This window comes from Ochotona curzoniae, unplaced genomic scaffold (genome assembly GCF_017591425.1).
Source record: "Ochotona curzoniae isolate NIBS_2020 unplaced genomic scaffold, NIBS_Ocur_1.0 contig_1274, whole genome shotgun sequence".
NCBI lineage: Eukaryota > Metazoa > Chordata > Mammalia > Lagomorpha > Ochotonidae > Ochotona > Ochotona curzoniae.
The window spans coordinates 7,221,618-7,238,444 of record NW_024465023.1 but is presented as its reverse complement, the minus strand read 5'-3'; the positions used below and the strand labels follow the sequence as shown (position 1 = coordinate 7,238,444).

The following is a 16,827-nucleotide window of genomic DNA, read 5'->3' as shown; positions in this document are numbered from 1 at the left end:
TCTACCACTAAGAGGAGACCTGATAGAGGAGGTGGAGAACTCCTTTGTCAGGGCCCAGTCCCTGCAGCTGAGCACAAAAGCCAAAGCAATGAGCAGCCCAGAGCAGACCATGGCTGGGGGAGGGGTGAGCCTGGTAGAGGAACTCCATTGCTGGGCCACTTCTCAGGTTGACAAGAGTGAGAGCTGGAACTGGGGGCAGACCAGGCTGGGCAGGCCTACTACATCTGTTGACCTACATGCAACCTGGGTTAGGGAGAGAGCCAAGCAGGGGTATCCGATTGTATCCACTGGTATAGGTATGAGCCAGAATAAGGGCAGGTAGGTTGGACTTTATTGCAGCATCAGCTGGCAAGTGCTGGGACCGGGAGCAAGTCCTGTCAAGCTAGACTGCAGAACCACCTGGAGAGTGCAATATCGGGCTGGGAGTGGGTTCATGGGGAGGTTGTGGGCTCCTCTCTGATGGACTGTGCCACCACCACTCCAGCGCTCCATTATTCTCTCCAACTCCATCAATTCTGTAATGCTGTTTTTTCTTGGTTCCTGCCTGATTTGGATGACTGTCATTTTCTTTAATGACACTTCTGCCTTTGCTCATCCCAGAAGTGCTTTTTGTTAACAAGTTTACACTTGTTAACAACTCAGTAGTTGCTACTCTATGCACAGAACTGTGCAGCCCTCATCATAACCTAATTTTGAATATATTCATTGTTCCTGAAAGAAATATTGTACCCATGCATGATTAATCTCTATTGCCTTTACCTTAGCCATAGGCAATCATTAACATCTCTTCTGCTTCCGTAGATTTTTTTCATAATAGAAATAACACATAAATGAAGTATTATATGATGTGAGGAATCACATATGTCTTCTTTCACATGTCTTCAGAGTTCATTCACATGATAGTACCTGTCAGTGCTTCATTACTTTTATCGCTGATTCACATCCCAATGTATAGAAACACTACATTTCGTTTATACGATCATCACTCTTTCTCTTCAGTTTTGCTTTCCATGGTTTTAGTTAGCCACAGCCACAGTAAAGCATGGTCCATGAATATTAAATGGTAAATTCAATTAAAATCATAAATTTTAAACAAATTGTGTTACACTGTTTGTCATCACTATTTTATTACATTATTACTTATTGGTATTCATACAATGCCTAATCTATAAAGGCAGGCCCACATGGGTTAGTCTGCAACACTGGCAGGTATGAGAGTCAGGATGGGGTGCAGGCCAGGCCAGATCGGGATGCAACACCTGCCAGTTCACATTAGGGCAGAAACTGGAGTCTGGTAGAACTGGGCTAGGGTGAACCACTCTCCCACCACCATCACCAGTGTGAGTTAGGACTGGAGGCAGGCCCAGCTGAGCCAGACTGCAGAATCCGCTGGCAGTGCTGAGCTGACAGGCCATACTGTCGTGGGCTGAGGAGTTGATTAGCATTTGTTAAGCTTGGCTCCTGCAGGAAATGGCTTGGAGGCTGTGGCACCTTGTCTGTCAGACTCATTGTGCTGTTAGAGGCTTGGGGGAAAGGTATATATGGTTGAATAAAGGGAGGCAGAGAGAGGCCTCTTCCACCACTACTGGTCTCCTGTCGGTGTCTGATTCCCTGACCCTCGCCGTGTCTATGCCACTGGCCAAGCTGGCCGGTACAGGTGGCGCCTAACGTGGGGCATGGCACCCCTGGACCTGCGAAGGTAAGTTTAGAATGTAAGAATTTTGCAGGGGCATTATTGATTTAATCCCCAGACCCTCTCCCTGCACTAGGGCACGAGGGACAATCTGAGGGACCCCTGGAACTTTGGAGGGGCATTATTGATTTAATCCCCAGACCCTCTCCCTGCACTAGGGCACGAGGGACAATCTGAGGGACCCCTGGAACTTTGGAGGGGCATAATTGATTTAATCCCCAGACCTTCTCCCCGTTTAGGGGCACGAGGGACAATCTGAGGGACCCCGGAAATGCAGAGGCAAGTTTAGGATTTAACTTTGGAGGGGCATAACTGATTTAATCCCCAGACCTTCTCCCCGTTTAGGGGCACGAGGGACAATCTGAGGGACCCCGGAAATGTAGCGGCAGGTTTAAAAATTTTTGCAGGGACATAAGGAAATTTATCAGGGAGCAATAATTCGCTAAAATGAAGGTAATTAAGGGAGTCCGAGATCTGCTCCACTCACAAGGCACCGACAGTAAGCTTAAGGCCTCGCAGAAGTTCGTTGAAACTATCTGCGACGTATCCCCATGGTTTGCTCTCCCTGTAGCCACCTTTTTCCTCTGGCACTTGGTAAATATTGCTTTGTCATCCCATCAAGTGGTGGTGCATCCCTTCCTTCAAAAATTATCTGTAAGAAGGGGGAGGGAGCCGCAAACCAGAGTAAGTAGACAGAAGGAACTCCAAACCAGGGTAACAAAGAAGGAGCTGCAAGCCAGGAATAGTAGACAGAAGGAATTCCAAACCAGGGCAAATAAGGAAAAGAAACCGCAGAACAGACAAAGTCTAGAGCAATTGTGCGAAGTAGATTCAGAGTCCTCTTCTGAGGACGAGGAAGGGGTAGAGGATGGAAGTGAGTCTTCCGAGGATCCCCCGCCCATTGGAAGTTTGGCTGAATGCTTTTGCTGGCTGCTTTTTGATTCATCCAGACCTCCAATACCTGACTCTAAGTTTTCTGTTGCCTGGTTGTCCACCTGTTAAATATTTTTATAATATGATCAGGAAAAAAGGTAAAGTCAAGAAAAAAGATTTTACAGAACTTGTCCTGTAGGCTTGCAAATTGTACTTTGGTAGGTCTTTTGTTGTGATAAATGTTTGGCAAGCTAGCTTCATCTGCATATCCATGGCCCATGGCAACTTTTGGGTTTTTAGAATTCTGAGAAATACAAGTAATACAAGGCATTTGTGATATTTTCATTTGTGATATTTTCAAAAATGTGAAATTTTATCGCAAATAATTTGTTTTAGAAGTAAACTCTAACGCATTGTTAAATTATTTCAAGGTATAAGTTAGATTAATGTGGTATTGTATACAAAGCATTTTTATAGTTTAAAATAAGTCTAGTGTTTTTGGCTGTTATCAGATTTCTCACTGCTTTACTTGGTTAAGATTTTGTATTTGTTTTAAAGGTATTTGAGTGATGATTCCATGTCAATATTGGAGCCTAATCTATAATGCGTTAGACTAACAACAAAAAAAACCCTTCTTTTAGATATTTTTAGCCATCCTTAAAAAGGCATTCAAGAATTCAAGTTTCCAATTCTAGGGTTTCCCTTGGTATTCGTATAAAGCCTCAAGAATGCCAACGGGTTTATCTCCCGTTTTGTGGAGACAGTTAATCAGGCTGATTGGATTAAGATTATTGCTAAATGGAGTAAAATTTGGTCCTGTCAAAATGTTGTACACATCTATGGAATTGTGAAGGTTTAACTTTTAGTTTACACACTTTTAATGATTTAGCTCTGCAGTTGTATCTGGTTATTCACTATGTATTCTTAGCATAGCTATTTTACTGAAAAGACTAAAATTTGCATTCTTATTATGATAAAAGAATTTCATAAGTGTGACTTTTTTCTCAAAGTTGTGGTTCAAAGCTATTTACTTCATGGTTTTTCAGCTACTGGTTTCTAGTGAACACTACTACTACTAAGTTTAATTGAGAACAATTTTTTTTAAGTCTCCAAAAGTGTCTGTGTGTGTGTGTGTGTGTGCGCGCACATGTGTGTCTTAAGTTTGTCTTCTGTATAAGTTGTTTAGAATTGTAATAATGTGTTACTGTCTCCTTATTAGTCAGAAAATGTTCTAGATTTTTGTGAATTAAGTTTAAACTTCCTGTAGGAAACATTTTAAAAAGCAGGTAAATTTACACTTCTGTCTCATCAGCTATCTGGATCCTTAGCTGCAAAACCAGGACACATAATTTGCATATCAATATCAAAAGTAGGTTGCCTTGAGCTCTGAATTCTACAGATACTCCCAGAGCTTTCTGATAGGACTGTGAAAGTATCTAAATGATTTTAAAACTTTGCTACAAACTCATTTACTTTGAATAAGATTACTGGTTAACACAATTTCTTTAATTTCTATAATTTAAATTAGTAATTTTTCTGTTTTCAAAAAATATTATGTCATTGATATAATAGCTATTATTTGACAATTTTCACTCTATACTGTCCCCATAAGAGTAAGCAACCTGGTATTTCAGACCTAAGGCCCCCTTGCTTAATATCCTTAAGGACAAGGTATTATAGAACATGCCAACCGCACTATCAAGGATTATCTTACTAAAACTAAAAGGGTGAGTATAGCACTCCCCGAGATCATTTGAACCTTGTATTATTTATCTTAAATTTCCTAACTTTGGATGCTGAAGGACGGTCTGCTGCAGATCGTCATTGGAATCCGTCTCATAAGGAGAAAAGGGTTATGTGATGTGGAAGGATCCCTTGACTGGGCAGTGGCAAGGCCCAGATCCCGTCCTCATATGGGGGCGAGGTTCAGTTTGTGTTTTCCCAGAAAACGAAAATGCTCCAAGGTGGATTCCTGAGAGGCTTGTCCGGCAAGCTCCTGCTGCTGAGTCTTGTGAAAGCTCAGGTACTAGCCAAGATGATGGCATTTGAATCGGAAGATCGACGGGACAAGCAAGTATATTGGACCTTTATATAAGTATATTAGTATTTGGTAAGCACCCCTCTCTTTATCTTTTCTTTGTCTTATTGAGAGAGGAGTTAGATTGGGTACCCAAGTCATTTTCTCAAATATAAAATCCCCCACCACGTCTCTTCCATGGGACAAGGATGCTATTAACATATCAATCCCCCACCTGAAGTATTGGCCACTACCTCTGGCCATTGTGGGAGGGCCTCAGGCTGATCTCTTTATCATTGAAAGGAGGGCAGGAAGAAGTAATACACATCTGCCCTAGGCCTGGAATGTCCTATGTCTGGCACCTTTGTGGCCTTTTGTCCCAAGGCAAGGTGCCATAGAAAGCAGGGATTTTCTTTTTTTATGGATTTCCTGCCAGTTTCTCCTTTAACCAGACTTCAGACTATCTGGTGTGTGACCCCAGTTGTTAGGGGTCTGGCCCAACCTTTATAATAGCTCAATTTCTGCCTGTGCTTTTTCTTATCATCCCCCTGTTATTACCACGGGGAAAATACCCACCTTTTCTATATGGCAGCTTTGTGGGGTATGGACATGCACTGGCATGCACTCCGTTTTCCTTTCTTTAGGAATGCAATTATTCCTATGGAATTTATCAGTTCCATCACTCCTCTGGACTTGAGGACTCGCTCACGTGGATGTACCTCAGCTCCTTGAGTTTTGAACTTGTGTCTGCCTGTATTATCCCTATGTTTCTCTCTTACATACAGAAAAGGCCTCTAAAGTGAATGACACCGAGTTCCAGTGCACTCTGACAGCATGCTAGAATGGCAATTGTGATTCTGCTGTTATCCTGCAGCCGCCCTGAATCCTGCCTGTGCCTGTTGGGACTGACGGAGAGGCCTCTGTTGGCCTGATAAGCTCAAAAGAGACTTTGGCATAACGGCGACCATCGTAGCCAGTACATCAGCAGCCGCCACCAGCAGCTATCGTGGTGATAGTGATTGAGGTCGCAGATCTGACTGCCAGTGTTATGGAACAACAGGACTTTACTATGAACATGAGGGTTGGGCACGCTTACGCTGTAACTGTGGGTTGATTTGTTGGCATAGAACAGCAGATGCTGTGAGATTTGGTTTGACCTCCTGTATTCCATCATATGCCTCTTTGTGTGTAACCCCTGTAGTGCAGTATGTTTCTCCAGGCCCGGGAATTGCTGTCTGCGCATTGCTACCGAACTAAGATGTTTCTATGGTCAGGGCCTCTTGTCTCCCATTATGCCTCTATGTATGTTTCACCTGTGTAGTGCTTTGTTTTCCCAAGCCTAAGAATTGCTGCCTGCTCGTTGCTACCGAGGTAAATCACTCCTAGCCATGGAACAGGGTAACCAACCTCCCCAAGTATGGTTTGTGCAGCTGCAGCAGACAACGCGTTGGATGGCAGCCAGTGACGGGTAAGATGGACCGGGCACTGACCAACCTAAGACAGGGGCTCCGTCATGCTACGGAGATTCCCAATGACGGGTAAGGCTGGTAACCTAGGGTCCACAACCTAAGACAGGCGCAGACAAGTCTGCTTTAAAACAAAGAAGGCCATACTGTTGTGGGCTGAGGAGTTGATTAGCATTTGTTAAGCTTGGCTCCTGCAGGAAATGGCTTGGAGGCTGTGGCACCTGGTCTGTCAGACTCATTAGCATCGATTGTGCTGCTAGAGGCTTGGGGGAAAGGTATATATGGTTGAATAAAGGGAGGCAGAGAGAGGCCTCTTCCACCACTACTGGTCTCCTGTCGGTGTCTGATTCCCTGACCCTCGCCGTGTCCATGCCACTGGCCAAGCTGGCCGGTACACCATACCAGACTGGACTGCAGTGAACCTCACTGGGGGGCTGCAGGAGCTCCTCTGCTGGGCCACTCCTCCCTCTGGTGAGCATGAGAGCTGGGACTGGGAGTAGACTGGGCTGCAACTGACCCTGTGCAGGCTGCAAAACCTGTTGGCTTGCATCTGAGCTGGATTTAGGGGAGGGCTCAGCCAGGATAAATGCTGACTGGCCAGGTTTTGTCACAGCGTCCTCTGGTGAGTGCTAGGACAAGGTGCAAGTCTATCAGATTGAATTGCAATACTCCCTGGAAAGTGCAAAATCTGGAACTGGGACTGAGTTTAGTAAAGAAATTTGGGCACTCCTCTGTAGGCTGCAGCTCCTGCTGGTGTGCATAAGATCCATGGTCAGGTTGGACAAGGTGGTAGCACCCATCAGCATATGTGTGGACTGGTCTGTGGGGTAGGGTGGACTATTATGCTGTGCTGAGCTATAACACCCATAGGTGTATATAAGACCCTGATTGGGATGCAGTATGGACTGGACTCATCTGCTATGTACACTGGTATGTGCAGAAACTGGGGCTGGGGGTAGATCTGGGAAGCCTTGTGTGGGTTGCCTCATCTAGGCTGGAATTTCCACTGGTGTGCACAAGGGCCAGGTCTGTAGCATGCTGGGTTGGATTGAACCACAACACCTGTTGGTTTGCGTGGGACATAGGGCTGAGGGCAGAACTGACCAGTGTGTGCATAGGCTGATATGGGTGACAGACTGAACTGGACCCTGTACTGATTGGTACATGCATGAATCAGGTCTGGGTTCTCCCCAGGTGAGGTTTCTTGGGGGGGAATCCCCAACTGGACTAGTGAACTGAAAACTCTGGCCACAGGGAGGATCATAGCATTTGTGGACTGACCTTGGAATGCATGTATCAGGACTAAGCCTCCTGGATTGCTGATGCTTATGTGGTAGACAGTATGCCCAGGTGCATTGTAGGGACATGGCGACCAGCTCATTTGTGTCTCCAGGGGACAACAAGTAGCATGTAAGAAGATGGAGTACAGAACATGTTGGACCACTCTTCTGACCCTGCTTTGACAGCAGGTGTTTGGGTGAGTGGATGTACCAGGGTGGACTCTGTCAGTCAATGGGCTTGAGAAGGATTTTCTCAACCTTGGAGTAGCGAAACCAACAGCATCTTGGAACTCTCAAAATCACTCAAGCAATACTCTCAGAACATTTCTTTCCATAGCAGGGTTTCTAAAATGACATCAAGCAGACTTCTAACATCCCCAGCTACTGAGGTATTTTGGTAATTGGCAGAGTTAGAGAAAGGGAGAGCGAGCGAGAGAGAAATTCTTCCATCTGCTTGTTTACTTCCCAAGCACCACAATGGCTGGAGCTAGGCCATGCTGAAACCAGCATCCAGGTGTCCCACATAGATGCAGATTCTTAAGCACTTGGATCATCTTCCACTGCTTTCCCAGGCACTTCCAATCCAGGAAGTGGAGCAGCTAGGACTAAAATTGGTACCCATATGGGATGCCAGCACTACAGGTGGCAGCTTAAACTACTACGCCATAAACTGTCCCCAATCATGTGTTTTCTTATTCTATCAGTGTTCCTCACATAATAAATATGTTTCTGTACCTAAAGGTGCCATAATTATTTTGATATCCAGAACCTTATACCTGTTCTTCTAAATTACTTTTTTAAAAGAAGCAAGTAAGAAAAATATTTTAAAAGACAGAGTTACATGGGTGGAGGGAGACAGAGAGAGATAGATATTTCATTGCTTGTTCACTTCCCAGAATGTCCACAAGCGTCAGGGCTGTGCCAGGCCAAGGACAGGATTCAGGAGATTGGTCCAGGTCTCCCATGTGGGTGGCAGGGACACAAGCACTTGGCCCGTCTTTTACTGCATTTTCCAGGCCATTAGCAGGGAGCTGGACTGGAAGCAGAGCAGCTGGAACCCAAATCAGTGTTAGAATATGAGATGTCAGTGTCGTAGGCCACGCAGCTTAAGCCACAGTCCCCCAACTCTGGTCTGTCTCTGAAACACCCTTCCACTGTCTCTAAGTCTTATTCATCATTAGAATGTGAAATTACGTGTCATTTCTTGTGACTCGTTTCCTCTCCTTCTCACACCAGGCAAGTTTCCCCTGCTATGAATGGGCAGAGAATGTGTACAGTTGGTTTGAACATTCCACAGAGATAAGAACCATGACAGATTTGCTCAATGCCTGTATTCCAAAAGGTGGCAGGATTCCTGACCTACCAGATTCATATTGCTGTACTACAGCGAAAACTCAGTTGTAAAGTTGGAGACGCTGCTTAAGTGCAAATTTCCTATTATTGACCAGGTTAAAGCTAGACAAAACACAGCCTAAGGAACTAAAACTCTTGCCGATTAAAAGATCGATAGAGCCAGCCATTTCGTGTAACAATTAAGGTACCCATTGGAACCCTGACACTCATGCTGGAGCGCCTGGATTTGGGTCCTGCCTTTGCCCCTGAGCCTAGCATCCTACTGGTCTGCACCCGGGAAGTCACCAGGCGGTGGCTCGAGTAGTTGAGTCCTAGTCACAAGCAAATAAAAAATTAAAACAGAATGGAGATTTTCTTTCTTCATATAGCACTTGTGTTAAGATTTACTTCAGAATGAGGTCATTGTAAATGTTTCGGTGCAGCAGGGTATTCCTGAGAGAGGCTTCCTTCCTCTCAATAGAACACATCAGTGTGTTTTTAAAAACACAGTCTTGCCTAATATTTAGGACGTAAAACATGATATTAAATGGATACAGAGAGTAAAATGGTTACTGAGGATGATGCAAACTAACATATCCGTCACATAGCTTCCCAGTTTTGAATTTTTACGGCAAGAGCACCTGTGTGTGCACATGTGTTTGTGTGTGTTCAGTACTACAATTTTGCATATCTAGCATCTAATCCCAGCTCTGAAACTGCTTCATTTAACTTTGTTAACAATTTTATCATCTGAATTGGGAGTAATATTGACTTCCTATCCTCACTCACTTGGAGATGAAATAATTTATACGAAAGCACGAAAACAAGCAGGTGGAAAACACCCACATTAAGATAATGTTCAGGGCCCGACACAATAGCCTAGCAGTTAAAGTCCTCACCTCGCATGCACTGGGATCCCATATGGGCGCCGATTCTAATCCCAGCAGCCCCCCTTCCCATCCAGCTCCCTGCAGCAGCAACACTAAAAACGATGAGGCATGCTCTTGAGGGTCCAGACCCCTCACTGCCAAAAGCGGTTGTGTTTAAATCCTTATCTCCGCTGCTGCTGTTCCCATTGGTCTAAGCTTTCCTCTGCTGCTTCTCCAGCCTCTTCTGCCACCCTTCTTCCTGCCCCCCAGTATTTCTCGTCTGTCTTCATCTGTCTGTCTGTCCGTAGTCTGTCACACTCGTCCTGTTGTCCGTCCGTCCATCCGTCTGTCCTCTGGCTTTTACCGGCTACTTTTATATCGTTTTTCACCAATCACTTCTCCCCATGGGTCCACTTGGTGCTACGTGATAGGCCAGTAGCAATGACATAATCGTGGGGGGGGGGCGGGCGTTAGCCTATCCCTGTGGCTTCCTGTTTACCTGCTGGCGAGAACAACCCTGCCTCCTGGCCCTGGACCAGCTGCCATCTTGCAACTGCCCCTCCTAATCCCAGGAGCGGCTTTAGCACCCAGCTCCCCACAGCCTGTGACCTGGGAAAGCAGTAGAGGATGGCCCAAAGCTTTGGGACCCTGCACCCATATTGGAGACCTGTAAGAGGCTCCGTGCTCCTGGCTTCAGATTGGCTCAGCCCCAGCCACGGCAGCCACTTGGGAAGTGAATCCACAGACATAAGATCTTTCTCTGTTTCTCTTCCTCTCTCTGTATATGTGTATTTTTATATATGATAATGCTGAATATGTCCGTGAGAGAACGAGATGCCCCTACTGGAACATGTGCAAATAAGACAACACAGGCCTGCTGCACTCTGCAGTAGGGCTTGGTGAGCAGAAGTTGCTCTAGACTTGAGGCATAAGTTTTATGCTGTGCTTTCTGCGCTTGTGCAGGCTGGAAGCAATACCAATCCCAGAAAGACCCTGAGTAATAGCCCCCAAATTCCTAAAGAGCAGTATGATGCCTGTGTAGTGGATTTTTAATAATAATAAAAAAAACCTTCATCCTTTTTTTAGTTAATATCTGGGACTTGTGGGTTACTTATACCATCTCAGTTATACACTAAACTGGAAACTGTGGGTGTGTATTTATACACATATATATTACATACCATGATTTGTTATTCATATATACTTAATTCTTACAGAGAGGCAGCCTACAGAGCCAATTCCAAAAAATATTTTTTTTAAATTTTTATTATGTAAAATTTCAAACATATACAAAAGTATAGAGAATAGTATGACTTCTCAAACACTCATTACACAGCATCAACAAGCATCAACTTATAGCGAATTTTGTTTCATCTATGCACGCATCTACCCCACCCTCAGATTACTTTGAAGCAATATCAGGATATCATCTGTAAATTTTTCAATACACCTCTCTAAAAGATAAGAATTTTCTTAAAAACATAACCACAGTACCTATAGATTGAGGAGATGTGTTTTTACTTCAAGTCCTTTAAGATCTGGGACACAGTCAATAAATTGCACTGGCACCAAGAAGAGCAGTGTGCCACTAAAATGGGGTGCAAGTTTCCCCTAATGTAACTTCAGGATGCCAAGACACCACAAATAATGACCACGTTAAAGGCAAACGAGGCCAGAGGCTGGAGAGAGTGCGTCCCTCTCTCACCCATGGCAAAACTCCATACAGTTTCCTCCAAACAGTTTTGTCTTTTTCAATTTGTTTTCCTAGAGGCAACTGACCCATGTCCTCTCTTTTTAAAAATCTTTCACTTGGGTTCCTCCTTCGTGGCAGCCTGTTTGCCCAATGCCTTTTGCAGATGATAACAATTTTGGATTATATCATTCCTCTGCATTTGCACATGCTGAAGGGCTAAGTGGACTGCCAAGGCATGAAAATAGTGGCCAATTCACTCACCGAGACAGGCAAAATTAAACAGCGTTAATGAACCTTGGGAAATGCCAGTATTTGGGGTTTTTCATCAATGATTCCAGTGTACTCAATTTGTAAAACGAGAAAAACAATGTTTTCCTCATGGAGATGTTAAGATTGCATGTAAGCGGTTAGGGCATTGCAAAAACCTTAAATGTGCTATTTGTGTATCATTTAAAGAATAGTTTTATAAAAGCTCACAATACTCTCTTGTACCCATTGTATTTATTTTTATAATTACCTTTATACTGACTCTTTTTCAGTAAAATTTTAAGCAAATTAACAATAGTACAAAACACTAAAGTTGTTACAGGAAGGGCTGATTCTACAAAACACTGCCTTAAGTAATGGAGCAATATTAAAAATGTGCCAGACACTGTGTGGAATGACAGAAATATGAGTAGTTGTCCTAAAACAACTTAGAAATGCCTTGGAAACACCTGATGCACACAGAAGCCACACACGCGGTGCCTACACAGTATCTACTAGCACCAGATTCGAAGGGGGATGTTTTGCTACACAACAATTACAAAACCTTAGTTGAATCAAAGAACCTTCAAGTAATGCCAACCATATTTCAAGTAGTGTCTCGGATTCAGAATATGCAAACTGTAAAGAAAAATAATCTTGGTGCTTCATTCAGTCTAATGCAGAAGGCAGACACATCAAAGAAGCACAACAAAAGGCTATAGGTGCTGAATTAAGTCTTCACGTACACCACCCAGAGCAAGAAGAGCCAGTGGACTTGACAGCGTGGTGTTCCAAGGCATAAGAGGAAAAGCAGACGAGCGTTCTCATTAGGAACACAGACGCGCTCACGGGCATTTGCCAATTCCATTGGTCACCAGGTTCACATCAGTGACTCAGAGTAATCCTGAACATCTTTGCTGTTCATCTAGAGAAACAAATCAACATAGAATTAGCAGATTTCTATGAACAATTCTTCAAACGGACAAATTTACCAAGGGCTTATTATGTGCATCAATCATTTTGCATTCAGAAAGCCTTCACAGAATCATCAGCCGCACATGCACCATGAACCTGGACCAGCAGCACTGAGGGAGTTACAGGCCAGTACACATCGTGATGCAAAGTCAAGAGTGGTGATACCACAACCTCTGCACAGAGAAACATTTAGGACATGCAAGAAAATTCCTAAATTCTACGTATAGTACGTGAGGTGTATAGAAGTAATTCAGGCTAGTTCCCACTTACTAAGGAGTTTACAGTCTAGTTTACAGGCAGATGGTCACATGAAAACAGACTGATTAAAATCAATTGTGACAACTAAAACATGGAAGGGGTGATGTTACCCCAGGTGGTCAGTAAAGGGTTCTCATTGGAGATGCTTATGAAGTTATCTATTTTTACTATCCAATGACAGATTTTAAAAAAATGGAAAACCTGATCATCTGATAGTTGCCTAACTTGGCTGAAGAGATGGTAAGAACTGGAAGTAGGTCTGATATCAAAGCCTAATCACATCAAGCTGTTTCACATAAAACATCAGGACAGTCACCAAGTGATCTGAGTTCCTCATAGTGCTATTTGCTAAAAAGCAAAAAAAACAAACCAAAAAAAAAAAAAAAAAACTCTGCTAAATACAGAATAGCAGCTTATGAGACTAGGGAAATATTATACTCTTAGTAGTGGTGTCTGGGGGCTCCCAACAGGGCACTAATGGAGGTGACAGCTCTTCCTATGCATATAAATTGGTATTCCATACTCATCTTTTCAAATGAACTCACATGGCATTTAAACACCTTACATCAGCTAGCCCAAGTGAATTTCTGCAAAGTCTCAAACCCACTGGATTACTGTATAACAATTGCTTCCCTTTAGTTTGCTTTTTAAAAGTACAGCCAACAGATTTCTTTAGACACACATGTATGAATATACACATATAATGTTTCAGAAATCCTCATACAATACTATAGAGAAGACATTAACTACATATGCTTTCACTATACATATTTATCTCAAGCTGTTTCCCCTTCATATAGTCATAAGAATAAAGCATTTGATAGCCTGAAAATGTAAACTATTCATAAACATACAGAAAATCAAGTTCTGATTCATATCTGGAAAACAATTACTTGTGGAGAGTACACTCCATTTTTAGTTGAGTCAAGCCTATACAACTGAGGTGTACATTTTATTGAATTCACAGAAAAATATGTAACTTTTAGCATTCTTAGAATGAAAAAAACAGTGATACACCTGTTTTTTGAATTACTCAGTAGGAAGAATTTTCTGTGTACTACATCTGGTCACCTGTTTTAGCCTGAAGCTGCTAATTTTAAGAGAAAAAAAAAGTCACTTTGAAATTTCAAGTATTCCAAGGAGAAGGTATGTCACCAAAATGTTTTGCAAAAACAACTTAACCTGACAATAAACTTGAGAAAACAGCATGACTTATTCCAAATGTTTCTGGCACAGAAAGCAACAAAACAGCAAACAAAAACAGCAAAAAGAAATTCACAATATTTAGAAGCCAAAATTTTTCAAAAACAAGTCAATATAATCGGTGCAGTTCCAGCCATTGCGCTCACTTGGGGAGTGAATCATCGGACTGAAGATCTTCCTCTCTGTCTCTCCTCTCTGTATATCCGTCTTTCCAATAAAAATAAATCTTAAGAAAAAAAAGTCACCAGTCTTCTTGAAAAAGTAAGTTAATGGGATTAAAAAAACCCTAGGGCCATTCAGAGACTGAATTGCAGAACTATTTAAAATAACATTTCAAATTGAAGTTGTAATTAAAAGTACTTATTTCAAATACAGATGCAATATGTATATCACCTTATTAAAAAAATCCCATAGCTATCTCTGTGCAGACCACACAATTCAGGTAATAAAACTGTTTTTGGTTTTAAAAAGTCACTTATTTATTTTCTGGTTTAATCTTTCCTCTGAAATAATTATGTTTTGTGACCTGAGACTTAAAGATTGTCAATAATTAGATATGTAGTAAGCTATAGTTATTTTAAAAAGAAAAAGTATATTCTTTAGGATGTGAAAGGGCATCTGATTTTACCTGAATATAAAAATCATGATTAGTGAAGTTATAATGTCACCCAAGTGAAACAATATTGTAATGTTTTGAACTTCCACGTACATAAACTAAATAGGAGGCAGAATAAAGGAGTATATTGTATAAATCAGGAGGACAGTACCCGGCTGTTGGATACAAAAATGCTAAATACTTGTGGGGGTTCCTTAAGTAAAAGTTCAATAAGCTGAACACTTAACGTATGTATTCTCTATGTAATCTTGCATATCAATAAAATACTCACTATGTTCCCTAGAGAACAATTACATTCAACTTTTAGCAGCACTCATTTTCAAAATAAGCTTACCTTAAATAAATACTGTATTTGGTCTATACTTATTAGTTTAAAAAAATGATTTTAAATGCTTAAATGTTGACCAAGCTAGGAGTCCCATCTACCTGCGTTTGAACAAGGCTGGGGCACAGGGGAAGTTCCAGGAGTGAGATTTCCGTGTTCCAGACGGGATTCTTGACTGCAAGCACCAGGGCAGATGTGAATGCTCTGAAAGAGGCACTGGGGAAAGCTTGCCCTGGACTCAGAACCTTCCCCGCCTACCCCTAGAACAAGTACAGGGACAGAACAGGTGGGCAGGCAGAGCGCCAGCTCACACAGTGCCCCAGGCGGGGGGGGGGGGGGGCAGCCTGAGCAACAAGAGCCCTAACCCCGGAGTGGGAGCCCCTTGCCCCTCCCCGACCAGACTGTGACCCTGAGAGCAGCAGGTGAGCCTGGACAAGGCCCACTGGGGCAGGGGTACAGTGGGCATGGTCTAAGGCAAGGCTGCTCCAGGGGCCAGCACTGGGACAAGCGTCAACCCATCCACGCAGCAGTCCCCCACTGTCCCTGTGCACTCTATGGGAACCGGCCCACACAGCCTGCCCTGAGGACCCGCGATGGGGAAAGAGGACTGGGCACAGACCCTGCAGGAAGAGCAGCATGGGGCACAGCACCGGGAAGGCGGGGCTCACACACTGGGCTGAGCTGGAGAGCTCCAGAGCCCCCTTCCCACAGGTGGGAATGCAGTGGGTCAAATGCCCAGCAGAGGCTGGGAAATGGGGGGCTGACAGAGGTGCACCTGGCAGGAGAGAGGACACTTGCAGGGGGCCGAACCACATGGGGGCGGCGGCCAGCTGCAGGACTGGACCCCGAAGCTGAAGCTGGCATCGCGGCACACACTCCCGGGCCCCTCCGAGCTCAGCGCCCAGCAGCAGCCCCACACCCCGAAGCAGCAGCCCAAGGAGCCCTCCCCAGGAGCACAGCCCAAGGCACCTGCAGACACGCCCCGGGCAGCAGAGGCCCCCAAGGCAGCAGCAGCGGCCCGGGGACCTCCAGCAGCTGCAGGAGCACAGGCGAGCCCGGCCCCGAGACAAAAGGCGCCTCACTGCTCCCCGAGGGCGCACGGGGCGGCGGAGGTGTCCCCGGGCAGGGCAGGGTGGGCGCGGGGCGCAGCACCTACCAGAGCTGGCCGGCCGGGGGCGGCGGCGGCGGCGGCGGCGGCAGAGGCGAGGAGGCCACGCAGTTGCCACGGGCCGGGGAGCCGCCCCGCCGGAGCTTCTGCAGGTACTCGGCGTGCACCGGCTTGTGGCACTGCAGCACCTTGATGGCATCGTCGACTTTGAACCACTCGCGCTTCCTGCCGATGTTCACCGAGTCCTCCCAGTCCTCCAGCAGCTCGGTGACGGTGAGCACATACACGTAGGTGCGGTGCTTGCGGGCCTGGTTCTGCTCGAAGACGCCCAGCAGCCGGCCCAACTTGCCCCTGACGCCCGCCTCCTCGTACACCTCGCGCACGGCCGCGCCGCACGGCTCCTCCTCGGGCTCCATGCCCCCGCCGGGCACGATCCAGCGGTCGGGGTGGCGGCTGCTGCTCACCAGCAGCACCTCGTCCTCGCGCTCGCTGCGGAAGCACAGGCACGCGGCGCGCTGCTTGAAGCCCTCGGGGTCGTAGGTGCGCGTCTGGTTCGGCTTGCACTTCATCCTCAGCGGGGAGCGCAGGTGCCGGCGGGGAGGCAGCCGCGGGCGGAGCGGGGACGGCGGCGTGGAGCGGGAGGCAGCCGCGGGCGGAGCGGGGACGGCGGCGTGGAGCGGGAGGCAGCCGCGGGCGGAGCGGGGACGGCGGCGTGGAGCGGGGAGGCAGCCGCGGGCGGAGCGGGGACGGCGGCGTGGAGCGGGGAGGCAGCCGCGGCGCGCAGCGGGAGCACCCGAGGCGCGGAGCGGGAAGAGCGGCGTCCGAGCCGCGAGCCCGCAGCTTAAGGCCGGCCGAGGCGGGGCGGGCGGGGCG

At 45.6% G+C, this 16,827-nt stretch overlaps 1 protein-coding gene across 1 annotated transcript; it reads right to left on the bottom strand.

The window, feature by feature from the left end:
* Positions 1-15,998: 15,998 nt before the first annotated feature.
* Positions 15,999-16,523, bottom strand: LOC121171183 (diphosphoinositol polyphosphate phosphohydrolase 3-alpha-like). The gene has a single exon (XM_041002760.1). It carries the CDS (start codon positions 16,521-16,523, stop codon positions 15,999-16,001), a length of 525 nt encoding a protein of 174 aa, XP_040858694.1.
* Positions 16,524-16,827: the final 304 nt, after the last annotated feature.

What these genes read in the sequence shown, in the direction of transcription:
- LOC121171183 (XM_041002760.1), bottom strand. Translation starts at nt 16,523, where the DNA reads ATGAAGTGCAAGCCGAACCAGACGCGCACCTACGACCCCGAGGGCTTC.